The sequence below is a fragment of the Pristis pectinata genome, chromosome 15 (genome assembly GCF_009764475.1).
Source record: "Pristis pectinata isolate sPriPec2 chromosome 15, sPriPec2.1.pri, whole genome shotgun sequence".
NCBI classification, from domain to species: domain Eukaryota; kingdom Metazoa; phylum Chordata; class Chondrichthyes; order Rhinopristiformes; family Pristidae; genus Pristis; species Pristis pectinata.
In genome coordinates, this window is record NC_067419.1 from 36,154 (window position 1) to 63,770 (window position 27,617).

General features: G+C 47.8%; 1 protein-coding gene across 1 annotated transcript in view; it reads right to left on the reverse strand.

Annotated features, from left to right (window-relative positions):
• Positions 1 to 9,318: 9,318 nt before the first annotated feature.
• Positions 9,319 to 27,617, reverse strand: part of LOC127578516 (deleted in malignant brain tumors 1 protein-like) — a 38,811-nt gene continuing 20,512 nt past the window's right edge. The window contains exons 9-11 of the mRNA XM_052030657.1: positions 26,259 to 26,573; positions 23,303 to 23,617; positions 9,319 to 9,822 (exon numbers count right to left, since the gene is read on the reverse strand). Of these exons, the coding sequence (XP_051886617.1) occupies positions 9,803 to 9,822; positions 23,303 to 23,617; positions 26,259 to 26,573 (650 nt within the window). The 3' untranslated portion in view covers positions 9,319 to 9,802. The remainder of the gene's footprint in view (positions 9,823 to 23,302; positions 23,618 to 26,258; positions 26,574 to 27,617) is intronic.

The window sequence follows — 27,617 nt, forward strand, 5'->3', positions numbered from 1 at the left end:
CAAAGAACTTAATGGAATAGAGCAAGACCGGGCTACAAAATAACGCCACATAACGGGGAATCAGACACCGGAAATCAGACACCGGGAATCAGAACCCAGGAATCGGACACAGGGAATCAGACCCCGGGAATCAGACACCTGGAATCAGACCCCGGGAATCAGACCCCGGGAATCTTGACCGCGGGAACTAAACCGCCATCAACAAGGTCGGTATCACATTGTTCGGAACTCAGAGAGAACGACTCGTTATTCCGACAAGTAAAAGCCTTTCTACTGTCTCCGAGCCACAAGTCTGGAGCGCGGACAAGTACAACTCCACTAACACTCGAAAAACTTGGCACCAACTGTTGTGTCTGTGATCTGAGGCTGTGGACAGAATGCGTCCTGTCTCACAAATTTGATTGAGGTTTTTTTTCAGGAAATGACGAATATGATTGACAGGAATAAGGCAGTAGATCTTGTCCATATACGTACGTGTGTTACGTCCACGCAACATAGACTGTTCTCCAGTCAGGTTGCACAGCCCTCTCTCCTGCGCTGAGACAAAGGTGATTCTTAGGCAGGATTTACTCGCATTTGGAAAAAAAACACATGGACATCAGGAAAAGTTTCTGCGGGGACGTCCTGACTTACAAATTTGATTTTTTTTCAGGAAGTAACAATTATGATCGCCGAGGGTGGGCCGGTGGATGTTGTCTCCATGGATTGCAGCATCGTCTTTGACAAAGTTCCTCTTGGTAGGCTGGTCCAGAAATTTGTCATATGGGATCCACGGCGAGTTTTTAAATTGGATCCAACATTGGCTTGTTAAGCAGAAGGCAAGAGGGTAGTGCTGGAGAGGTGTTCCTCCGACTGGAGGTCAGAGACCAGTGATATTCTCCAGGGCTCAGTACTGAGATCTCTTGGACAAAAACGTAACTAGGCTGATTAGTTAATTTGCAGACGACGCAAGATTTGGCGACGTTGTAGCGAGTAAGAAAGGTTGTCAAATAATGCAGCAGGTTACAGATTAGTTGGAAACGTGGGCGGAGAAATGGCGGGTAAGAGTTTAATCCGGACAAGTGTGATATGTTTCAGTTTGGGAGGTGAAATGTAAGTCAAATGTATGCAGTGAATGGCAGGGCCTTTGGGATCTTGGGTCCAAATCCATAGCTCCCTGTGAAAGTGGCAACACGGTGGTAAAGAAAGCCTACTGTATTCTTGGCTTTATCAGTCGGGGCGTTGAGTACCGAAGTTGGCAAGTCATGTTGCAGCTGAGGAAGACATTGACGAGGTCACATTTTGATTACTGTGTGCAGCTCTGATCGCTGCACTACAGGGCGGACGTGGGGGCTTTAGAGAGGGCGCAGAAGAGGGTCACCAGGATGCTGCCTGGATTAGAGGGCATGTCCTATAAGGAGAGAATGGACAAACTTGGATTGTTTCCTCTGGAGCGTCGGAGGCTGAGGGGCGAGCCGATAGAGGAATGTGAAGTTATGTGAAGCAGAGATAGTCTTTTTCCAAAGGTTTCAATGACGAATACTAGAAGACACAGCTTTAAGGTGAGAGAGGTGATGTGTAATGCGGATTTGCGAGGCAACTTTTATTTAAGTAGAGTGCGCAAGGTACCTGGAATGCACTGTCAGGGGAGCTGGTAGAAAAGCAGATAGGAAAACAGCATTTAAGAGACATTTTTGGCTACTGGTCTTTATCGCTGTGGTCAGTTTTTTCTTCGGAGCTGTTTACATTAACACAGTGAGTTTCGTGGACGTCACTTCTATGTGCCCTGTTATCATTGTTATCATCCTACGTAGCCAGGGGTTGTTGTCTGGTTCACCGTCAATTTCATCTTTGATCGATTTTTCACCACTCGTTGCCGGAAACTGACAACAAAATACTGCACCGGGAAAACTGCGGCTGCGGTTCCAGCAACAATCGGCGTTCTGCTCTCTCTGTCAGAAACATTCGTCTTTATGTAGATCTGTTCCCATAAGGATCATCGACGATGTACCATTGGAATGTATAACGAAGCGAAGTTTTACACTGAACTCGGGTGGATAGGATTTGACTGGCTCGATACCGGTGTTAATTCCGCTCTTCCCTTTCACTGTAATTCTGCTGCACAACGCTCTGACAGTCGTGTCTGTAAGGGATCCGAGCAAGGCGGAGAACAGTAGTGACCCACCGCTGGCGATCTATCCTTTTATTCCTCACCCTCTCCAGCCGTTTCATACTGTTGTATATTTTATCAGAAAGTAGCAACTGAAGATTTATGGAAATATTCTCGATTTATTGTTCATTACGTCAGAATATTACTGCAAATTTTTCAGCTGTTGCACGAACACGTTTATTTACGCAGGGATTCAGTCAATGTTCAGGGAGTAGATTGAGAGTGCAGCGATAGACCACTTCAGTCAGTGCTTCGGTCCATTTATAAAACCTCCCACTTGGTGCAGCCGAGAGGTGGCGACAGTGTCTCCAGTCCGGCTGCAGCTCCTGACATGAACTGCCTCTGCTACAAGGTGTCGCTGCTGTGCCGGTCCCGGGACAGGCTTCGGGAACACCAACAGATCACTATGGATGCACCCGATCGGCAGTCGTTCCAGCCAATTCCTCGGGACTTCCAGCAAAGCAACAGGGTGGTTATCCTCTACTCACACTCCCGGGAACGATTACCCTTAACGATTCATCGTCGAGAAAACTAACGCTTTACCCACAGTCCCAGGTGGATTGACTTTCTCCCAACAATCCGCCGTAGCATTTACCCTCTCCCCATAATGCCAGGTGTATTGACGGTGTTCCCATAATCCTAGGAGCGTTAAACTTCCCTCCACAATCCCCTGTATGACCAAACTTTTCTGTTATTATTTCCTGCAGGAAGAGAAATTATTCTTGGGGTTCCCCTTATGCCTCAAGTCCTTGCTTATTGATTTGTTTCCACTCCCAAAGTAAAAACGATCACCCCTTTCCTTCACCTGACTGTCAAAGACAGCATCAGACGCATTCCGAGCCCTGGTGCCCTGCCACCTAATCCAAATCCTCTTTTAATGTGATTTCCTTCAGGCCGCATCAGCCGGCTCAGTGCAGTCAGAGCTCCACATATTCTACTGCTGGCCGAACCCGTGTGTGTCCCTGTGCTACTCCCACCCTCTCGCTCTTTGTGTTTCATTCTGCAGCACTGAGACCGCATTTTTCCCGAGCTTCGTTCTGTTTCAATGTTTAATTATTCGACAACGTTCACCGTCGTTATTTCTCTAAAAACTCCGTGATCCTTGACCGCGAACTACCATTTCCACATTCTTTCATCTTTAAAAGTTGGTATACAATTGCTGATAAATTCTCTCCACGGAAGTGCCAGGGAATGAGACAGTGTACACACCTACCCTTGGCATTCAATGACATCACCATGGCCCATTCCCCAACATTAACTTCTTGCGGTCACCATTCTCCAGATGCTCCACTGGACCAGCGGCATTAAACCATGGCGACACCCACAGGTCAGTGTCCGTGTATCACGTGACAGGTGGCTCACTTCCTGGCACCGAAAACCTTTCCACAGAAGAGGCTGAGGACACAGTCTCCACTGGCCCGGATGTTGCAGATTCGGGAGCTCTCAAGAACATCGAAACAAACATCCTGTTGATGAGTTTCCCCTCCACCTCCGGAAACATTCACTCCTCTGGCCTCGCCACCGCCGCATAGTGACTGCAGTACGCACCATCTACAAAGTTCACGTCACTTACTCGCCCAGTCTACTCTAATCCCGTGATCTCTGATGCCAGATAAGAGAACGACAGTAGCTGACCGGGAACACCACCCGGTGTAGCCTCCCCTCCAAGTGGTGCACCACCTGACAGGAAATATAGAGTCGGGTATCAGGCACCACTGTACGTAAACCTTGGAGCTCCCCAACACCACTGTCCGTGTACCTACACGAGAAGGACCACAGTAGTTCAAGAAGAGGGCTTACCGCACTTCCTCGGGGGCAGTTAGAAATGTACGAGTGGTGCTGGCTTCAGAGCCCAAGAATAGAGAAAAATACGTGTTTTATTATTTTCCGAATCCCAGACTATTGATCCGTATATAGGAGTCTGAACCTCACCAAGGTAGTTGGGGAATTTATATTCAAGCAAGAATTTTAAACAATGCTGCCGACTGTTGGAACGGTAGGCTGTTCTAAAATGAAGACCTACAGAGGAGGAAATTTGCACATGCTGACACCGCCTGACCTCGCCGTGTCAGGACTCAAAAACCGTGGATGCCGAACTGTTCTCTCCTGACACAAACTTGCCTCAGCTGGTCGTCACACTTGGAGCTCCGCTTTACTGTCAAAGTGCTTCCAACGTTCTTATATTTTCGGTCGGTGATTACGTCGTACCTCTTATTGAGCGCTCCGGCATTTTGGACCTGCGTTCAGTCAGTGAAATGAGCAAACAGTTTAACAGTGTTGCCGTCCAGCGTGGGGCTCGAACCCACACTACTGAGGTGAAAGGTCTCCCGATCTACCTGCTGACCTAACAGGTACAATATAAAAATGTCCTGAGTTGTGGATACCATGGAACAATACAGCACAATACAGGCCCTTCGGCCCACCATGTTGTGCCGACCTTTAAACCACGCCTAATACTATCTAAATCCTTCCTCCCACATATCCCTCTATTTTAAATTCCTCCATATGCTTATCTAACAATCTCTTGAACTTGACCAACGTATCAGCTTCCACCACCACCCCAGACAGCGCATTCCATGCACCAACCACTCTCTGGGTGCAAAACCTCCCTCTGATATCGCCCTTGAACTTCCCACCCATCTTGTATTGACCATTGGTGTCCTGGGAAAGAGGCGCTGCCTGTCTACTCTATCCGTTTCTCTTAATATTTTGTATACATCTATCATGTCTCCCCTCATCCTCCTTCTCTCCAAAGAGAGAAGTCTGAGCTCCCTTAGTCCCTCCTCATAATCCATACTCTCCAAAGCAGGCAGCATCCTGGTAAATCTCCTCGGCACCCTTTCCAACCCTTCGACATCCTTCCTATAACGAAAGGACCAGAACTGGACACAGTCGTCCAAGTGTGGTCTAACCAGAGTTTTGTAAAGCTGCATCCTTACCTCACAGCTCTTAAACTTGATCCCATGACTTAAGAAAGCTTATGGGATGTTGGCATTCATAACTACCCTATCCACCTGTGAGGCAACTTTCAGGATCTGTGGATATGAACCCCCAGATCCCTCTGCTCCTCCACACTACCCAGAATCCTGCCATTAACCTTGTACTCTGCCTTGGAGTTTGTCCTTCCAAAGTGTACCACCTCACACTTCTCCAGATTGAACTCCATCTGCCACTTCTTAGCCCAGTTCTGCATCCTATCAATATCCATCTGCAATCTTCGACAGGCCTCCACACTATCCACAACACCACCGACCTTTCATATGCAAACTTGCTAACTCACCCTTCTACCCCCTCATCCAAGTCATTAATAAATATCACGAAAAGTAGAGGTCACAGAACCGATCCTTGTGGCACACCGCTAGTCACAGCCCTCCAATCTGAATGCACTCCCTCCACCACAACCCTCTGCTTTCTACAGGCAAGCCAATTCTGAATTCACACTGCCAAGCCTCCCTGGATCCCATGCCCTCTGATCTTCTGAAGAAGCCTACCATGTGGAGCCTTGTCAAACGCCTTACTAAAATCCATGTAGACCACATCTACTGCACTACCCTCATCAATCTTCCTGGTCACCTCCTCAAAGAATCCTATCAGGTTGTGAGACATGATCTTCCCTTCACAAAGCCATGCTGGCCGTCCCTAATCAGTCCATGATTCTCTAAATGCTCAGAGATCCTATCTCTTAGAATCCTTTCCAACAGCTTTCCCACCACAGATGTAAGGTTCACTGGTCTGTAATTCCCTGGACTGTCCCTACTACCTTTTTTGAATAAGGGGAAAACATTTGCCACCCTCCAATCCTCTGGTACCATTCCCGTGGACAACGAGGACTCAAAGATTCTAGCCAACGGTTCAGCAATCTCCTCCCTTGCCTCACGGAACAGTCTGGAGAATACTCTGTTAGGCCTCGGGGACTTATCTGTCCTAATATTTTCTAACAGCTCCAACACATCCTCTATCTTTATATCTACATGCTCCAGAACATTACCCTTACCAACACTGTCCTCAGCGTCATCTAGGCCCCTCTCCTTGGTGAATACTGAAGAGAAGTATTCATTGAGAACCTCACCCACTTCCACAGCTTCCAGGAACATCTTCCCACCTTTGTCTCTAATCGGTCCTACCTTTACTCTCGTCATCCTTCTGCTCTTCATGTACATGAAAAAAGCCTTGGGATTCTCCTTAATCCTACTTGCCAAGGCCTTTTCATGTCCCCTTCTTGCTCTCCTCAGCCCTTTAAGTTCCTTCCTTGCTACCCTATATTGCTTATGAACCCTGTCCGATCCTTGCTGCTTACACCTTATGTATGCTGCCTTCTTCCTCCTAACCAGATGCTCCACTCTTGTCACCCATGGTTCCTTCACCCTGCCATTCTTTCTCTGCCTCACCGGGACAAATTTAACCCTAACATCCTACAAGAGATCCCCGAACATCGACCACATCTCCATAGTACGTTTCCCTTCAAAATTGTTGTCCCAATTTACACTCTCAAGTTCTAGCCTTATAGCCTCATAATTTGCCCTTCCCCAATTAAATATCGTCCTGTCCTCTTTGCTCGTATCCTTGTCCATGACAATGCTAAAGGTTAGGGAACGGTGGTCACTGTCCCCCAAATGCTCACCCACCGAGAGATCCTTTACCTGACCTGGTTCATTACCTAATACTAGATCTAATATTGCATTCCCTCTAGTCACCCTGTCAACATACTGTGACAGGAATCCGTCCTGGACACACTTAAACTCTGCCCCGTCTAAACCTTTGGTACTAAGGAGGTGCCAATCAATATTTGGGAAGTTGAAGTCTCCCATGATAACAACCCTGCTATTCTTGTGCCTTTCCAAACTCTGCCTCCCAATCTGCTCAATATCCCTGCTACTACCAGGGGTCCTATAGAATACTCCCAGTAGAGGAACTGTTCCTCTCTTGTTCCTAACTTCCACCCATACTGACTCTAGAGAGGATCCTTCTACATTATCCACCCTTTCTGCAGCTGTAATAGTATCCCTGACCAGTAGCGCCACCCCGCCTCCTCTTCTGCCCCTCCCTATCCCTTTTAAAACACTGAAATCCAGGAATATTCAATATCCATTCCTGCCCTGGTGAGGGCCAAGTCTCCGCAAAAGCCACAATATCATAGTCCCGTGTACTTATCCAAGATCTCAGTTCATCTCCCGTATTCCTGATATTTATTTCATTTAAGTAAATGCACTTTAGCACATCCATCTTTCTGCTTTTACACCCTGTAGTCTGCTTCTCCTTCCTCAAAGCCTCTCTACATAATAGATCTGACTTTTCCCCATCACCTTCTTCCATTGACCTACCCCTCTGGTTCCCATCCCCCTCGCACACCAGTTTAAACCCTCCCGAACCACCCTAGCAAACCTGCCTGAAAGGATATTGGCCCCCTCGGGTTCAGATGTAACCCGTCCTCTCTGTACACATCCCACCTTCCCCAGAAGAGATCCCAATGATTCAAAAATCTAGAAACTTCCCTCCTGCACCAACTCCTCAGCCACGCATTCATCTGCCATCTCCTCCTATTCTTACCTTCACCACCACATGGCACTGGCAGCAATCCTGAGGTTGCTACCCTTCAGGTCCTGCTCTTCCGCCTTCTGCCTAGCTCCCTAATCTCGCTTTTCAGGACCTCATCCCTCTTCCTACCTATGTCATTGGTACCAACATGCACCACGACTTCTGGCTGTTCTTCCTCCCGTTCAAGAATACTATGGACCCGATCAGAGACATTCCAGACCCTGGCACCTGGGAGGCAACATACCAACCGGGATTCATGCTCACTTGCACAGAACCTCCTGTCTGTTTCCCTGATATCGAGTCCCCTATCACTATTGCCTTTCTCTTCTCCTCCCTTCCCTTCTGAGCAGCAGGACCAGTCCCAGTGCCAGAGACCTGGCTACTGCTGCTTGATCCCTGTAGGTCATCTCCTTCAACAGCTTCCAAAGCAGAAAACCTGTTATTGAGGGGAACATACTCCAGGGTCCTCTGCTCTATCTGCCTGTTCCATTTCATTTTTTTTTCTCCCCCACAGTCACCCTTCTATCTGCCTCCTGGACCCTAGAAGTACCTGCTCTAAGGGGGGGGGGGGGTAACTGTCTTCCAATGCGCAGTATCTACATAACCCTCTCCCTCCCTGATGCTTCGCAGTGTTTGAAGCTGCAACTCCAGTTCATCAATTCTGAGCTGAAGTTCCTCCAGCACTTACTGTAGATGTGGTCACCATGCACCCCAGCAGGGTCCACTGGCTCCCACATCAAGCAGCTGCAGCACGTCACCATGTCCTCCATCTGAACTAATTCTTTCCCTACCTAGCTTTATTCTACTTAAAATTTATCACAGTAACAGGTAAACCTTACCTTTACCTACCAGCTCCCGCCCCGTCCCCGCCCTCGCCCCGTCTCCGTTTCCGTCCCCGTCCCCGCCTCGTCCCGTCCCGTCCCCGCCCCCGCCCCGTCCCGTCCCGTCCCCGCCAAAGCCCAGTCACTCTGCTCCCTCTCACCCCGCCACCCGCTGGCTGTGGATCTTTTTGAACTGTTCGCGCTACTGGCTGACGTCACGCGCCTGCGCAGTTACTCCCCGCTGTGCCCGAACCGTTCGGAGCTCCTCGGCTGATTCCGCTCGCTCGCTTCTCGCTCCCGATTGAAAACGCCGAAGACTTTCCTTCTCTTTTTAAACTGTTCATTGTGGATTAGGATCCCGTGTCTCGCTGTGTGAATACGGAAGCCATTTTCCTGATTTTTAAGTAGTACCAACTATCAAATAGCTCCAACAATCAATAGTTTTATGCACATAATTTGTTCCATTCTTAACTTAAAGCTTCCTCCAAACACTGATGCATCTCACCCACGTTCTGTATCACTCTGACACACTGTTCACGAATTTTCAGACCCACACCACATTTCAGGATGTATTTACAGGTCAGTGCCTCCTTGTCTAACATGGGACTGACTACCCTCAGCCGGTGGTCAATCCAAGTGATCTGAATAACGTGTCCATTCACTCACTTGCCTTCACATCACGACCTCCTGTCTCGGTTTTGCCTGTTCTACCCCATACCATTCTCTTCACCAAAATGTATCAACTCGCGCTTTTCTGCATAACTTGCATGAAAAAAAAACAAAAGATCTCTCGAAATGTTGCAGTCAAGCAGTTGCAGATTTATTGAGCGCACACATCATGCAATATCATTTCAAAATATCAGGTTTACAATCAAATATTCAGGAACTCAAAGGCATTCCCGGCTCTGAGCTCAGTATCCCGGCCTTTAAAACCCTTGCAGACAGTTGCAGACCAAATCTCCACCTCTCAACACCTAAGGTCTGCTCGACCCAGTCAGTCACGGAAGCTTTCTTAGGTAGTCTGGAGTTCAAGATACTTTCTTCACTTCCTGGAGACCGGGATATACCATCTTTACTTCCGAATTTTAATTTAAAAAAACGATAGATTGTCTAACACATAATTTCAGCTCTCAATAAAGGCAAAAACAAATCTTTGGTGATAAGTTGATTCAGCAAAGCCAGTATCGCCTCATTATCCCATTCTACAGCCACCGCAGATGAGTTTACTCTTCCCCAGAGGAAATCCTGTAATGAGGAGCGTCGGTGTTGTCAGTGTTTTCAGCGGCTCCCGGAAGCATCATCTCCCGGAACTGCATTCTGGAGAGGAGAAAATATGAATTACTTGAAGAGTGTGGGAGGCAAAAGAGTGGGGCTATGAGAGACAGGTTGGGGAAGAAACGGTGAGAGAAGCAGAGAGGAGAAGTTGGAACTGAAGGAAAGCGAGGGAAGAAACTGGAGGAAGGGACGGGAGAGAAGGACACGGAGACGACTGAAACAGCGGGCCATGCGGAGGGCATCGGGGAACAGAGACGGCGTCGAAGAGAGGAGGATAGGGACGGGGAGAAGGGGGAGAGGGTCGGGGAGTCTGGGGAAGAGGGGTGGGGAGACTGGGAAAAAGAGGGTCGCGGAGGAGAGATGGGGGAAGAGAGGGCCGGGGGGTGGGAATAGAGGGGCGGGGAGTGGGCGGGAGAGAGCAGGGGCAGGGAGTGGGTGTGGGAGAGAAGGTGGTGATAGGGGAAAGAGCGTGCGGGAGAGGAACGAGGAGTGGGGGAAGACAGGGGCGGGGAGTGTGGGGGAGAGAGGGGCGGGGACAGGAGGGGGTGTGAGGGGAGAGGGGAGGGGAGTGCGGGAAGGGAGGGTATTGGTACAGTGAAAAACTTGACTTGCATACCGATCGTACAGGTCAATTCATTACACAGTGCAGTTACATTGAGTTAGTACAGAGTGCATTGAGTAGGGGGAAGAGAGGGGCGGGGGGTGAGGGAAGAGAGGGGCGGGGGGTGAGGGGAGAGGGGCGGGGGGTGAGGGGAGAGAGGGGCGGGGGGGTGAGGGGAGAGGGGCGGGGGGTGAGGGGAGAGAGGGGCGGGGGTGAGGGGAGAGAGGGGCGGGGGGTGAGGGGAGAGGGGCGGGGAGTGGGGTAAGAGAGGGAGGAGGAATGGCCGGAGGAGAGAGGGGAAGGGAGGACCAGGGACGGGAAGAGGGTTAGTAAGAAGGGACAGAGATAAAGTCAGGAAGATGGGACACAGAGAGAAGTGATAGGTAGAGCAGAAATGGTACGAGATTTGCTTTATCTAGTTTGGAGATGGAGTCGGGAGGGAGCTGGTCATCTGGACAGGAAACACCAAGCAAAACTGCTACCCAGAAACTGAAACAATTTCTTCCCGTCGAGGATATTACACGGGAACAGTAGGAGGCCATTCATCCCCTCTAGGTGCTTCATATCTGAGCTTTGGGTGCTTGAGGAAGGCAGTGCCATGGCACTTTTTGAATATTTTTGAGCCTGTCAGCCCTCCTTGACCTTGTAGAACACTGATATTCACAGGGCCCTGTGTCTGGTGCCACTTCCACACTCGCCATTAGTACACAGAACGATGTGACCACTGTCTATGCTGCAAACACACAGCTGTCCACAGCAGGACTGTACATGTTCATTGGGTTTTAACTGGGGTCCTGGTGTAAGCAGTACACATGGGGAAAGTGACCAAGTGTAATGACATTTCTGACTCCAACACAGATATGAAAGATCTTGAAAAACCACAATCTGCTTGTGAATGGACTGCCTGAATCTGCCTCTGCGTATCTCTTGGTTTAGACGTTCTCTACTTGCTCCATGCCCCACAGTCACTCTGTCCCACTCTCCTCTCCTAACATAATAATACTGAGAGTGTCCTCTCAGACATTGGGGTCCATGGCGATCCCCCCAGGGCAGTGATCACCTCTGTTTCCCTGTATCCATTTAACTCATTCTCTCTCACAGATGTCCGTGAACTCTCCTGTGATTCTTTTTGCACTGAGAGGTAATTTACAAAAGCTGAGAATGTCTTTGTACTGTGTGAGGAAACTGGGGAGGATGGGTGTGCTAGGTTAATGGGGGCCTTGGGATGCAGGGAAATTATTCTTCAGTTGATGCCAGATGCACCTCACCATGTTCCCACAGAAACTCACACTCTGTCTGTTTCAGATGGAGTCTCCAGGACTGCCCCAGGTACCATTGACACACAGTTCAGTCCTGACGAACCTCCTGAATCTCAGACTAATTCCAATGGAGGTGAGAGCATTGCAGGGCACCCAATATCCAGGGAGGTTAAATCCATCCTTCGGACATGGTCTGCCACATCAGTGCTGACACTGTCATTGTGGTAACCCAGCAGGTCTGACAGAACAAGGCTTGACATATTAGTATTGAGCTTGGGTTAAATCAGTGGCTGAAACACAGAAGTATCTACTGTGGCAAAATCTCTTCGACTTCATTTTTCTTTCCATTCATGCTGTTGGACCTGCTGAATATTTCCAGAATTTTGGGGTCTTTTGTGATATTCAATGTCACCAGCAATATTGCCTCACTTTCCTTCTGTCTGCATATACTTTATTTAGATCTGTTACATTCACATTTTCCCACAATCTTCATCACAGTCACTCTTTATACCTTTCTCCAACTGTCTCCTGGTCTCTATATTTGTCTGTCGCCTGTTCTCTGTCCTGTGTGTGTGTGTGTGTGTGTGTGTGTGTGTGTGTCTGCCACCTCACTTCTGACTCTTTGCCCTCCCTGCGACCCTCTCTCACCCTTGTGTCCCCTACCCACCTGCTCTACCCCCTCTCTGCCTTCCCTCTCTGCACCCCGGCTCCTCTGCCTGCCCCCTCACGCCCCCTCTGCCCCACTCTGTATGCCCCTCACATGCACCCCCGTGTCTCTCCCTCTCATGCACACATACACTCTCATAATTTCTGTCATCCATATTTTCTCAGTCTCAGTTTTATTATTTTATTCTTTCTCTTACATGCTCTTCTTGCATTCCTTTCCTCCCCTTACTCTTTCCCATGCAACTTTTACACTACTTTTGATTCTTTCTCACACTCTCTCGCTGTCTTTCCCATAGAGCCAAACAGTAGAGAAACAGGCCCTTCAGCCCACTATGGCCATGCTGACTTTCAAGTTCCTAAATACACTCATCCCATTTACCAGTACTTACTCAGATTGTAGATCTCTGTGCCTGGGGATTCAAGTGCATGTCTAGATGATTTGTAAAATGTTGTGAATGTGTCTGCATCCACATAGCCAGTGTGTTCTGGATTTCCAACTACCCTCTGGGTGAAACAATTCTTCATCGAGTCCTCTCTGAACCTCTTATACTAAAACATATGCACTCTTGTTTTAGTCACATCTGTTATGGAACAAAAAATGTTTCTTACTGTCTACTCCATGCCCCTCATTATCTGTCAAGTTGCCCCTCAGCTCACCAGCACTCCTCTTCTGAAATTTGTCAGGCAACATCCTGGTAAATTTGTCCTTCACCTTCTCCAATCATATCCTTTCTATGGTGTGGTGAGAACACAGTTCTCCAGGTGTGGCCTGATTAATCCTTTATAAAGTGATACCATAACCTCCTTGCTGTTATATTCTATGTCAGGGCTAACGAAGGAATTATCCTGTATGTTTTCTTCACCATCTGTCGACCTGTGCTGCCACCTTCAGGGATACCTGGAAGTGTATACAGAGGTCCCTCTGTTCCTCAGTAGTCCCCAGTGCCCTACCATTCATTGTGTGTGTCCTATCCTTGCTGGTGCTACTGAATTGCATCACCTCACGCTTATCAAGATCAAATTCCTTTTGTCATTGCTCTGCCCATCTTACCAACTAACTAAATGATTAATACTCTGTTGTCTGTTTGTCTCGACATCAGTAACCACACCAATTTACATGCAATCTGCAAACTTTCTGATCATACTGATTAATATGCAAATTGTTACAAAATCACAAACAGTAAGGGTCCCAGCACTGATCTCTGTGGTCAACCATTGGTCAAATGCTTACAATTAAAGAAACATCACCCTCTGCCTCCACTTTCCAAGCCAAATTTGGATCCAGTTTACCAACTTGCCATATATCCCATTGGCTTTAATGTTTTGGACCTGCTTTCCATGTGGGACCTTGTATTTGGCCTTATTGAAGTCCATGTAGACAACATTTACCACACTGTCCTTATCCAAAAAATCTTTCCAATTGGTCAGTTGGGATTTCATGGGGATGTCCTGCGAAGACCAGTGTTGTGAATTAAGAAGGGATTGGTTAATAATCATATGGTGAATGTAGTATTGGGGAAGAATAATCCTACTATTTTTAAGTGTTTTAAAAATTTGACAGTAGATTAGTTCAAACCTGCACTAGTACCTGTTTTGTTTCAACAAAAGCAAAATACAAAAATATTGTGTCAGTACACCACATGGAATTTCCCCATTAACCAAAATCCAGTTTACTGTTCTGTGGCATCAAGGAGTCCTACAACAGGGAAACAGGACCTTTGACACGCCAAGTCCATGCCAGCCATCAATCACTCAATTACCCTCATCCTACTACATTAATCCCATTATTTGTTCTCCCTGTATTCTCATGAAGCACTGTCTTCCACCACTCACCCACACACTAGAGTCAAATTACAATGGCCAGTCCACGTGTCTTTTAGATATTGGATGTTGACCCACATGGTCACAGAGAGAATGTGTGAAACTCTGCACAGCAATCTCCTCAGGTCAGGACTGAACTTGAGTCTCTGGTGCTGTGAGGCAGCACCTGAAATGTGTCATCCTGTAAAGTAGCCAAGCTTTCTTGCATTCGTAGTTGGGGATTTCCAGAATCCATATTTGTGCCTCTTTCACCCTGGCTTTTTTCCATCTTTCCAGTTTTCTCCCACTGTCTACCTGATTCTTCCCCTTCCAATTCCTCTCCCTACTTCCCTCACACCTTCTCCCCAACCCATGTGTCTCACACTCGGTATTTACCCTCCTCCTTTCTCTCTCATCACCCCATGTTACCACCAAAACACTCTCGCCCTCATCCTTTCATCTCTCTTTCTCCACTCCCTATCTCCCTCTCTGCAACCCTTAGCTTTCTCTCATCACTGTTTATTTTTTCACTCTAACCTAAAGTGCCTTCTTCTCAACATCTCCCCTCGCTTCCCCCTCACTTTCCCCTCTCGATCTTGCCTCCTCCCCCCTTGCCACCTCACCACACCCCCCTCTCCCCCACGCTTGCCTCCTTCCCCACACCTCTCCCTGCCCTCTCTTCTGCTCTCTCTCTCTCTCTCTCTCTCTCTCTCTCTCTCTCTCTCACCCAGGAGGCTAAAGAAATTTGGCATTTCCCCGCTGACCCTCTGCAATTCTTATCGATGTACCATAGAAAGCATCTTGTCCAGATGCATTATGGCTTGGTACAGCAACTGCTCTGCCCAGGACAACAATAAATTGCAAAGTTGTGGACACAGCTCAGCACATCATGGAAACCAGCCTCCCCTCCATGGATTCCGTCTACACTTCTCGCTGCCTCGGTAAAGCAGCCAACATAATCAAAGATCGCACCCACCCCAGACATTCTATCTTCTCCCCTCTCCCATTGGGCAGAAGATACAAAAGCCTGAAAGCACGTACCACTAGGCTCAAGGGCAGCTTCTACGCCACTGTTATAAGTCATTGAACGGTCCCCTGGAAGAATAAGATGGACTCTCGACCTCACAATCTACCTCATTATGACCTTGCACCTTATTGTCTGCCTGCACTGCACATTCTCTAACTGTAACACTATATTCTGTGCACTTGTCTATGTACACTGTCTGCACTTGTCCATGTCTGTGTTTGCTTCAAAAGAGAAAGATAAGTGAGAAGAAGAGATAGTGCATTAGAGGGTATATAGATTACAGACTGGAAAATGTGGCTTACATTAGAAATAAGGGAGTGGGGAATACATCGCATGAGAGCACTCAACCTCACTGTGATCTGCTTGTTGACGTTGCCCCAGTGTGTTCAGCAGAAGTGTACCGGTGGATTAAAGTGAAGGCATCTTCGTCAGGAGACATGAGTGAGGAAGAACTGAAGGAAGCTGTGCATGCAAAGGTGAGAGATCACTGAACATCAGAAACTTTACAGGATGGGCAGAGGGAGGGAGGGACATGGTGACAGATCTTCCTCTCACTGCCTGTCCTTGCTGAGGGTCAGAGACTGTACAGGGTGGGGGAGGGAAGGATAGAGGGACATGGGGACAGATCGCCCTCTCACTGTCTGTCCCACCTGAGGGTCAGAGACTGTATGGGGTGGGGGGAGGGAGGGACATGGGGACAGATCTCCCTCTCTGTCTGTCCTCACTGAGGGTCAGAGACTGTACAGGGTGGGGAGAGTGAAGGATGGATGTGGAGACAGGTCTCCCTCTCACTGCCCTCATGGAGGGGGAAGACTCTACCGCAGGTGTGGAACCCTGTCTGACATCTCACACTCCGCTCAACACCACTCCACCCAGTCACTGTGCCCCACTTCACTCAACCCAGTCACTCCTTCCCTCTCCGCACTAGTCACTCCACCCACTCCACTCCACCCACACCACTCCACCCAGTCACTCCTCTCCACTCCACTCCACCCCACACCACCACCCTGTCACTCCTCTCCACACCACTCCACCCAGTCACTCCGCTCCACACCACTCCACCCAGTCACTCCACTCCACACCATTCCATGGTCACTCCTCTCCAGACCGCTCCACCCAGTCACTCCGCCCCATTCCACTCCACCCAGTTACTCCATCCCATTCCACTCCACCCAGTCACTCCTCTCCACACCACTCCAGCCAGTTACTCCACTCCCCACCACTCCACCCAGTCACTCTACCCTGTGTCCCATAGTCACTCTAAACCATGCTCCACTCTCCTCTCTCAACATAATAACACTGAGCATGTCCTTTCAAACATTGGGGTCCATGGTGACTCCCAGGGCAACGATCTCCTCTATTTCCCTATATCCATTTAAGTTATTCTCTCTCACAGATGTCCGTGAACTCTCCCGTGATTCTTTTTGCCATGAATCAACACTGAGAGGTAACTTACAAAAGCTGAGAGTGTACTTGTAATGTGAGAGGAAACTGGAGCAGCAGATGGAACCCCCCCCCCCCCCCCCCCCCCCACACCCAACACACATACAGCAGCAGAGTTAGGGATGGAATCTTTATCCCTGAAACATAACACCGCAGTACTTTGTCTACAGATTGATTTGTTACAGAAAACTATATTCAGATTGCAAAGGCAGAAATAGCAATTGCTGAAAATAAAAACAGAGAATGCTGGAAATAGTCAACAGGTCAGAAAAGGATAAGAGCAGACAAAGAAGGGTAAACAAAATTAACAGGGGCATAGATGGGTAGATAGTGAGAAAGGTTACCCCAGGGCAGAGGTGTCTAAAAGTACAGAGCATAAGTTTAAGTTGAGGAGCAACAAGTTTAAGGGAGAGCTGAGGAAGTTTCTTTTCAGCTAGCAATCTGCAAGGCACTGCCTAAGGGCATTGTGGTGGCAAAGATTGTCAGAACATTTAAGTACTGAGAAATAAAGGACTGCAGATGCTGGAATCTAGATGAAAAACACAATGATGCTGGAGGAACTCAGCAGGCCAGGCAGCATCTGTAGAGAAAAGTCAACTTTTCATGTCAGGACCCTTCTTCAGGACTGAAGATAGGAAAAGGGGAAGCCCAATATATAGGAGGGAAAAACAGAGCATTGACAGGTGGACAAAAGAGGGGAGGCAGGGTGGGCACAAGGTGGTGATAGGTAGATGCAGCTAAGAGATAGTGATAGGCAGGTGCAGTGGAGGAGGGGAGAGCAGATCCACCGGGGGACGGGTCAAAGGAGAGAAAGGGAAAAAAAGGGGGAAGGAGTGCAGAAAAAAAGAGAGATAGGCAAGGAAAGGGAAGAAGAGAAGAAACATGGTGGGGGGGGCGGTTGTGGAGAAGGGAGGTAGGGATTACTTAAAGAGGTAGCTCTAGGTGTCTGGGCTTGTAGAAGAGGTACCTGTGGACGTCAGTGGATTTGTAGAAGGGCGTAGCTATGGGCACTCACGTGAGCCCCAGCTATGCCTGCCTCTTCACTGGCCCAAGGGCGTAGCTATGGGCACTCGCATGGACCCCAGCTATGCCTGCCTCCTTATTGGCCCAAGGGCGTAGCTGTGGGCACTCACATGGGCCGCAGCTATGATTGCCTCTTCGTTGGCCCAAGGGCGTAGCTATGGGTACTCGCATGGGCCGCAGCTATGCCTGCCTCCTCATTGGCCCAAGGGCGTAGCTGTGGGCACTCGCAAGGGCTGCAGCTATGACTGCCTCTTCGTTGGCCCAAGGGCGTAGCTGTGGGCACTCGCATAGGCCGCAGCTATGACTGCCTCTTCACTGGCTACATTGAACAGTCTCTGTTCCAAGCCTACGCCAGCCCCATTCCTCAAACCTTTCTCCGTTATATTGACGACTGTATTGGTGCCACCTCTTGTACCTGTACGGAACTTGACAGTTTCATAAATTTCGCCACAAATTTTTACCCTGCTCTCCAATTCACTTGGACTATCTCTGACACCTCTCTCTCCTTCCTCAATCTTTCCATCTCCATCTCGTGAGATTCCTTATCCACTGACATCTTCTACAAACCCACTGACGCCCGCAGCTACCTCAGTTACAGCTCCTCCCACCGTCTCTTGCAAGGATGCTATCCTTTTTCTTAATTTCTCCACCTCCACCACATCTGCTCCTATGATGAGGCTTTCCACTCCAGAACATCTGAGATGTCCAACTTCTTTTCTAACTGGGGCTTAACCCCAACTGTGGTCAAGAGAGCTCGCACCCATATCTCTGCCATTTTCCACACCTCCACTCTCACCCCCACTCCTCCCAGACCCAACAGGGACAGGGTCCCCCTTGTCCTCACATTTCATCCCACCAGCCTATGTATCCAACACATCATTCTCTGCCACTTCTGCCATCTCCAACTGGACCCCACCACCAAGCATATCTTCTCCTCCCCACCCCTTTCTGCCTTTCACAGGGACCGCTCTCTCCACGACTCCCTCATTCACTCCTCCACCCCACCCATCCCGCTCCCACCCTGGGAACTTTCCACTGCCCCCGCCATATGTGTAACACCTGCCCCTACACCACCTTCATCACCTCCATCCAGGGACGCAAACAGTCCTTTCAGGTGAGACAGAGATTCACTTGCACCTTCCTTAATATGATCTACTGTGTTTGGTGCTCCACGTATGGCCTCCTCTACATTGGTGAGACCAAACGCAGACTAAGTGACCATTTCGCAGAACACCTGCACTCGGTCTGTAACTGCGATCTGCATCTCCCTGTTGCCAGTCACTTCAACTCCCCCTCCCACTTTATCACTGACATGTCAGTCCTCGGCCTCCTCCACTGCTGGGAGAATTCCATGCACAAACTGGAGGAACAGCACCTCATTTTCCGTCTTGGAACCTTGCAGCCTAACGGCATAAACGTTGAATTCTTCCACTAAGTAATTCCTACCCACCTTTCCCACAACCCCCTCCCCACTATGCTTCGTCTTCCCTATCCTAGCCTCCACTCTTTTGTCCACCTATCACTGCTCTGCTTTTCCCTCCTATATATTGGGATTCCCCTTTTCCTATTTTCAGTCCTGAAGGTTCCTGACCCGAAACGTTGATCACCTGCTTTTCTCCACGGAACCTTGGCCTGCTGAGTTCCTCCAGCATCATCATCTTTTTCATTTAGGTACTGAGATGAGCACAATCCAAAGTGGTTATGGGCCAAGTGGTGGAAAATAGGATTAGCGTAAATGGGTACCTGATAGGTGGAAATCTGTGGTGGGCAAGGGCCTGTTCCTATGCAGCATGCCCATGGCTCTATGAGTCCAGGCTGCATAGGTGGGGAGAGGAGAAGGGTAGGTATGTCTCTTTCTCCCACTATTCCATCCAGTTTCCCAGTATCCTCTTCACCGCTAAACCTCCGGGACTCCCTCCCTCAACAGCCTCGATTTCTGATCAGCCCTTGCCCATCTTGAAGCCTACAATCTCCCTAACCTTGCCTGGTCAGCCTAACCCCAGCATGATGATCTTGTGAAGTCCACATTTCTTGCTCCTTGCCACTTACCTCATTGAGGTCTGTAATCCTGCTGCTGTTTGTCTGAATACGCTCTGATTCACAGTGAGCACCCACACCCCACTCCCAACCCGGGGCCCAATCCCTCCGGCAGATCCCTTCAAACCACCCCACTGGCCACTTAATTCGCATGTCTGAATCCTCTGACTTCGTGGTTGATCCTTCACTGCATGGTCCCTCTTAACCAGCCTCAGTCCAAGGCTAATCATTGTCTGCTGTAGAACACTGCACCAGGGTCCTTGGAGCACACTGAAATTACTTGTCAGGTTCAGGGGGATAAATGACAAAGTAAATTGCACCCTGGTCAAATGCACATCCAGCAGGTGAATTAGAGCAAGGCATAAGTGATAAAGGGCGGCAGAAGATGGTATCTGGAGAGGAAGGTAAAGCATAGAATAAATGGAAAGAGGTGGGGAGTGGAACCAGTGGGAGGAATGTGAGGGTGATGGGCAGATGGAGAGGGTGGGGGATGGGAATGAGACAGGGACATGGGGGCCAGGTCGATCACGAGGGGAGAGAAAAGGAAAGAGGGCAAGCCATGAGCGGAAGTTGGGGAATTCAATGTTCATACCGCCAGGTTCTAGTCTGCCCAGGCAGAATATGAGACACTGTTCCTCTAATTTGCATTTAGCCTCAACTTGGCAGTTGAGGCGGGTGAAGACAGACATGTCAGTGTGGGAATGGGAAGGAAAATTAAAATGGCTAGCAACCGGGAGATCTAGATGGCCACAGTGGATGCAGCGAAGGTCTTCGGCAAAGTGCTCATCCAATTTGTATCTGGTCTAACTCATACAGATGATGCCACAACAGCAGCACCAGATGTAATAAGTAATACCAGGGGATTTGCATATGAAAGATGACCTCACCTGGAAGGGCTGTTTGGGGACCTGAATGGTGGTGAGGGAGGAGATGTAGGGGCAGGTGTTACACCTCTTGCAGTTATAGGGCAGAGTGCCTGGGGAGGGAGAGGGATGAGTCATAAAGGATGAGCGGATGAAAGAGTCACATTGAGACTGATTCCTGCCAAAAACAGAAAGAGGAAGGGAAGATGTGGCTGGTGATGGGATCCTGTAGTAGATGGCGGAAATTGCAAAGAATTATATGTTGGACGCACAGGCTAGTGGGGTGATAAGAGGATGGAATAAAGGCACAGAGACAGGAGCATTTCAGAGTGGAAACACCTCAACAGGTCATCATGCTGAAACAGTAGTTTGGAGATGGGAGGGCAGGACTATGGAAAAACATCACCCAGTATCCCTTCATCCACACTCGCACCCACATCCATATTGCTACATGCAGTTCATAACTGTCACTCCATCAATCACTCCTCTTTTAACTCATTTCCCTTAGCTGCTCACCTCTCCTCATCACAATAGATCCTTCACTCGACAATCACCAATTAATTCTTTTGCTAAAATCAACAGACACTTCCTGTACTTTACCTGTCACTATTCAGTGATCATCCCCCGAATCCGGCCGGCCTCCTGCCCAATCACAGGCTTCCCTACTGCCCTCTCTATGGCCTCACCCACGGCCATGGTCCTTCATGTAGATATTCATTTGTCTATCAAAATTCTTCTGAAATGTTGCTTGAGCATCTGCTTCTACCACTTCCCTTGGCAGCGAGTTCTTGGCACCTACCTCAACTTGTGTTAAAAAAACATGCCTTTGGCATGTTGGCACGTGATAAAATCTGGAATATCTCTGCTTCTATGTGTTATACTGTGTATCCATGGGTATTCCTCTTGTTGGCTGGGTGAAGCTTAAATAATTCTGGAACATTCCCGTTTATGGGGCGATTTTGTTAACTGATGGTGAATTTCACTTGGTCCTTACAATTGTGGTGGCGAATAGTTGAATATTATTGTTCAGTTATGGACCTATTATGTTGTGAGAAGGAATGAAAGCCAACAGCACAGCCAAATCCAGACTCTGGTTTGCCATCAACTGTCCATCTCATCCCATGTCAATGTATCCTAACAGCCCCAGTAGACCACATACATCTTGTGGCAATACTGCACTGTTTCCCATTAAGACAATCCCACACAGCAGTCTCTTAGTAACCATCACTCTGCTCTTTTCAGATCCTCTCTCACTTCCTGTCCCATTTTTTCTGTCAGTCCATGTGGGAACACCTCAACTGGTCATCAATCAGGAGCAGCAGTTCAGAGACCGGAGGGCAGGTCTATGGAGAAACCAATATCACCCAGTGTCCATTCAAGTTTTGTGGGAAAAATGTACTCCAAGCACTGATACTGAGGTACCTAGAGATAGGATAGTGGACAAATCCTCCCTTCAGGTGTATTTACCTTACATCTATGAGCTGGTACTGACACTCAACCTCTGATAACATCGGGACACAATGAGATATGGGAGAGGAAACAAGGACCAGCTCTGTGAGAAAATAGAACACAGAACTAAATGGCAGCAGATCACGCCATTAGGCATATGGAGTCTGCGCTGACCATGATGTCAATCTGAACTAATCCCATCTGACAGCACACGGTCCCTGTTCCTCCATTCCCTGCCTGTTCATTTGTCTGTCGACATTCTTTTAAAATGTTGCTAGAGCATCTGCTTCTGTCACTTTCCCTGGCAGTGACTTCCTGGCACCTGCCTCCAACTGTATAAAAAAACTTGCTTCATAAATCTCTACATTCCCCCCCATCACATTAAACGTAAGCCCTCTTGTATTTGATATACCCTGCTCTGGCTATCTACCCTACCTCAACCTATCAAACTCTATATATTCCTATCACATTGTCTTTCACCCTTCTATGCTCCAGTGAAATAACTCCAATTTTTCCCAACTTCTGCTTGAATCTAATACTGTCCTATACAAGCAACTTCCTGCTGAACTCCTCATGCACCCTCTCAAAAGCCTCCAGGTCCTGCCTTTAATGCAGTGACCAGAACTGCACACAATGTTCCAATGTGTTCCCCAATCTTCTATATTTGAAAAAAGTCATGGAATTGCAGACATTCTTTATCCGACTGTTCATGTCACTCCCATTGCCTGCATATCATATGTATTCTCTTCCCTTCCTTGCCATCCAAAATTCTTTACACAACCCTTCTCAATGTTAGATCACAATTACACTTCTTAAAACGGAAAATGCTTCAATATTGTTCCAAAGTACAGTGAACTGACATATACTGTATATTAAAAATATCATCACAATTATGAAAAAGTAAAATTCATCCAAATAATTGTGGCATACCTTACATTGAAATATAATAACAGAATATATATTAAATTCGATATTTCACAGTAGAATGATTACTATGCAGCAAATATGGCAAAGCAGACGACTAAAACTGGCTTTCCACTAACCAAACCAAATGTAAGGCATAACACTTTTAGAGAGTGTTTTTAACTGCAAGTTAATTTTGTTTGCGACCCAGTCCGACCAAACATTTGGGAGGTTGCAACATGATAAGATTTGGAAAAACACAAAATTTTAGGAAAATATCTCTGCTTCTATGTGTTATACTGTGCAACCATGGGTATACCACTTGTTGGATAAGTGAAAGTTAAATAACTCCGGAATGTTCCCATCTCTTTGGGAATACAAAACTTCAATATCAGCATTACATGTAAAGCATTTACAGAAATTACGTTCGCTTGCAAAATTTTGAACTTGCCTTCTGTACAGTTCACTCCTGCATCTTCCTGGTGAGCACAGTTGTGATTCCCCCATCCTGCGAAAGAGCACTGCGAAAGTGAAGATTCATTTCCACTGCACGAGACGTCGTCCATCCAAATGTTGCCGCTACCTTGCCCAAAGTGTGATTGTGCAAGTGCTGATGCATGGGAGCCGCAACCCAGCTGATTACAGACAACCTTGGCGTCGTTGTTATCCCATCCGTCGTCACAAACCGTCCCCCATTGTCCATTGTACCTCACCTCCACTCGTCCGGAACAGCGATCGGTGCCACCTACCAGCCTTACATCCAGTTCTGAAAAGCAGCAGAAGGTACAATTTGCACATTCAGCAAATGTCAAGATACTTTCAGATATGACTCTCAAATACTTTCTTTGCATTTGGCAATGATATCTCAGGGAATTCTCAGATCCAAAAATTTATGGGGCGATTTTCCAACGTGGTGAATATCATTTGGTCCTCACAGTTGGGTTGACAGAAAATTGAATGTAAATATTCATTTGTCGACCAATTTCGTTGTGAGCAGGAATGAAAGTCAAGAACACAACCAACAACAGACTCTGATTTCCCATCAAATGGCCATCCAATCCCGTGTCAATGTATCCTAACATCCCCAGTAGACCGCATACATCTTGCGGCAATACCAAACTGTCTCCCATTCGCACAATCCGAATCATCTGTCTCTTGGTAACCATCACACTGCCCCTTTTTTCAGATTACCTCTCACTTTCTGTACCTTTGTAATGTCATTCCACGTTCAACAGGTCATCAAGCAGTGCAGCAGATTGGAGACTGGAGGGCAGGTCTGTGGAGAAGCCAAAGTCACCCAGTATCCCTTCATCCACATATGCTCGCACGCCTATATGCTGTTCATAACTGACATTCAATCAATCGCTCCTCAGTCCTCGCAACTCATTCCCCACAGCTGCTCGTCTCTCCTCATCACAGCATATCCTCCACAATCACCAATTCACTCGTTCCTTGAAATAACATTCAGTTACATTTTATCCATCCTTCATGATCATCCGCATACTTCAGGTAGTCAATGCACAATTTCTGCTCTACCGCATCTGCCGTGCAAGCTCTCCGCACTCCTTGATCCATTCTCTCTGGCCCCTCCACACTGCCAAGGCTCTGACTTCCTCCGTGCCCACGTTCTGACCTCTTCCATGGCTGCTCTCTGCGGTCCCCCCACCAGATCTCCATCCTCCCAACTATGCGCTTCCCTGCCTCTCAACTGCCTTCTATCAGGACTCCTTACTGTGTCTTTCTTTGCCAATCCCTGCTGTTATATTCTCCCTCAGACACTCTGCAGCAATGCTCCACAGCAGGCAATAACATTCAGAGTGCGGTCCAAGCACTGATACTGAAGCCTGTACCTGGAGCCTGGAGAGTGGACAAATCCTCCAGCGACTCAGCTGTTGTTACCTTCCGTCAACGTGTTGGACCTCACCCTGAAACTCACATCAAACAGGCACACATGGAGACATGGGAAAGGAAACAATGGACCAACTCTGTGAGAACATACAACACAGAACAATACAGCACTGGAACAGGCCATGAGGGCCATAATATCTGCACCTACCGTGATGCCAGTCTAAAGTAATCCAATCTGGCAGCACAAGGACCATATTCCTCTATTCCCTGCCTCTTCATTTGCCTGTCACAATTCTTCTGAAAAGTTGCTATATCATTATCTTCTACCACTTCCCTTGGCAGGCAGTTCCACGCACCTTCTCCATTCAGTGGCAAAGATACTGCTCCGTAGATGTCCTCTATACTCTTCCTTCTCACTTTAAAACTATACAGTCCTGTTTTTGATATTCGCATCCTGCGAAATGAAATAACTGCAATCTACCCAAACAAAAGCCTCTCAAAATTGTATTCACTTCTATCAGGTCGTCCTTCAGCCTCCTGCACTCCAATAATAAAATCTATTTTGTCTAACTTCTCCTTGTAACTAACACTTTCTAAATCAGACAACAGGTGAATCCCTGATGCATCCTCTTAAAAGCCTCCACGTCCTTCCTGTAATGCGGCGACTAGAACTCCTCACAATGTTCCAACGTGCGCCCTGACTTTCTGCATATGAGAAAGGTCAAACAACTGCAATCATTCCTTACAAGAAGTTCACGCCACTTAACTTTGCTGGAACTGCCCAGATATAATATGTGTTCGCTTCAGTTGTGTGTCCCTCCAAATTCTTTGCACCACCCTTCTCTGTGTTACATCACATTTACACGTCTTAAAACTGAACTAATCCTTCGCTATTATTTCAAAGCACAGTGAATTGTGACGTATATTACAAATATCATTGCAACGATGATACAATAAAATTGACCTCAGTTATTGTCGCATACCTTACGTTGACATTACAATATATCTTAAGCTGGATATTTTACGGTAGAATGATTGCTGTGCAGAAAATAGTATAAAACAGACTACGAAAAGACTGCTTGCCACGAAAGTAACCAAATGGAAGGCGTAACACTGCTATTGGGTGTTTATGACTGCAAGTTATTTTTGCTGAGGTCACATGCACATCAATGATTTGGGAGTGTGGCGTGTGATAAAATTAGGAGCAAAACTGAATAAATTTCAGAAAAATCTCTTCCGTGTGTTTCACTGCGCGTCCATGGAGTTTGCCACTCCGGAGCTCGGTGAAGCTCAAATACTTCTGGAATATTCTCATCTGCATACTGGTACAAACCGGACAAAATCTCAGGAAGAATTTGTCCCACCATAACCATCACTGACTGGGAGGCATTACATGCTGAGTTTGTCGACAATCTCCATTTCAAACAACATAACTTACAATGACACATCGGTGCTGATTAAATTCGTTTAGTTCGACAATATGAGAGAAATCTTCATTATTAATATTACCTGTACAACATGAACACAAATTGCGTTTGCTTGTCAAACTCTGCACTTGCCTTCTGTACAGTTCACTCCTGCATCTTCCCGGTGAGCACAGTTGTGGTTCCCCCATCCTGCGAAAGAGCACTGCCAAAGTGAAGATTCATTTCCCCTGCACGAGACGTCGTCCATCCAAATGTTGCCGCTACCTTGCCCAAAGTGTGATTGTGCAAGTGCTGATGCATGGGAGCCGCAACCCAGCTGATTACAGACAACCTTGGCGTCGTTGTTATCCCATCCGTCGTCACAAACCGTCCCCCATTGTCCATTGTACTTCACCTCCACTCGTCCGGAACAGCGATCACTGCCACCTACCAGCCTTACATCCAGTTCTGAAAGGCAGCAGAAGGTACAATTTACACATCAGCATATGTCATGGTACTTTCTGATATAATTCTCGCATACTTTCTTTGCATTTGGCAATAGTATCTCAATGAATTCACAGATCCAAAAATTTATGGAGTGATTTTTGCTTACTGATGGTAAATTTCTTTTGCACCTTACAGTTGCGTTGGTGGATAATTGAATATAATTGTTCAGTGATGGACCGATTCTAGTGTGAGCAGAAGGAAAGCCTAGAACACAGCCGGCATCAGATTCTGGTTTACCATCAATTGTCCATCCCATCCTCTGTGTCAGTGTATCCTGACAGCCCCACTAGACCGCATACATCTTCTGGCAATAACGCATTCTCTCCCATTCAGACAAACCCACACATCAGTCCCTCAGTAACCATCACTATGCCCCTCTTTTCAGATCCTCTCTCACTTCCTGTCCCATTTTTCTGTCATCCCGCATTCAACAGGTCATCGAGCAGGAGCAGCAGATCGGAGACTGGAAGGCAGGTCTACGGAGAAACCAACATCACCCAGCAGTCCCTCATTGAAACATCCTCCAACACCTCTATTCCTGCACGCTGTTCATAACTGACATTCAATCAATCACTCCTCAGTCCTCCCAACTCATACGCCTCGGCTGGTCATCTCTCCTCATCACAGCACTCCACGTCAGTAATGTACTCGCTCCCTGAAATAACATACACTTCCATTTTATCCATCTTTAGTGATCATCCCCGACTCAAGGTAGCTCAAGCACAATTTCTGCTCTACCGCATCTCCCATGCCAGCTCTCCGCACTCCTTAATCACTTCTCTCTGCTCTCTCCGCACTGACCAGGATCTGACCTCCTCCATTCCCGATCCCTTGCCTCCACCCTGCCCATGCTCCTGACGCCCCCCTGCCTGCACTATGTCCTCGCGCCTGTGCCCTCTCCAGACTCCCCCATGCCATTCTCCATGCTCCCGCCTGCCCACTTTCTGGCCTCCCAACTGCCCTCTATCAGGACTCCTTACTCTGTCTTTCTTTCCCAATCCCGAC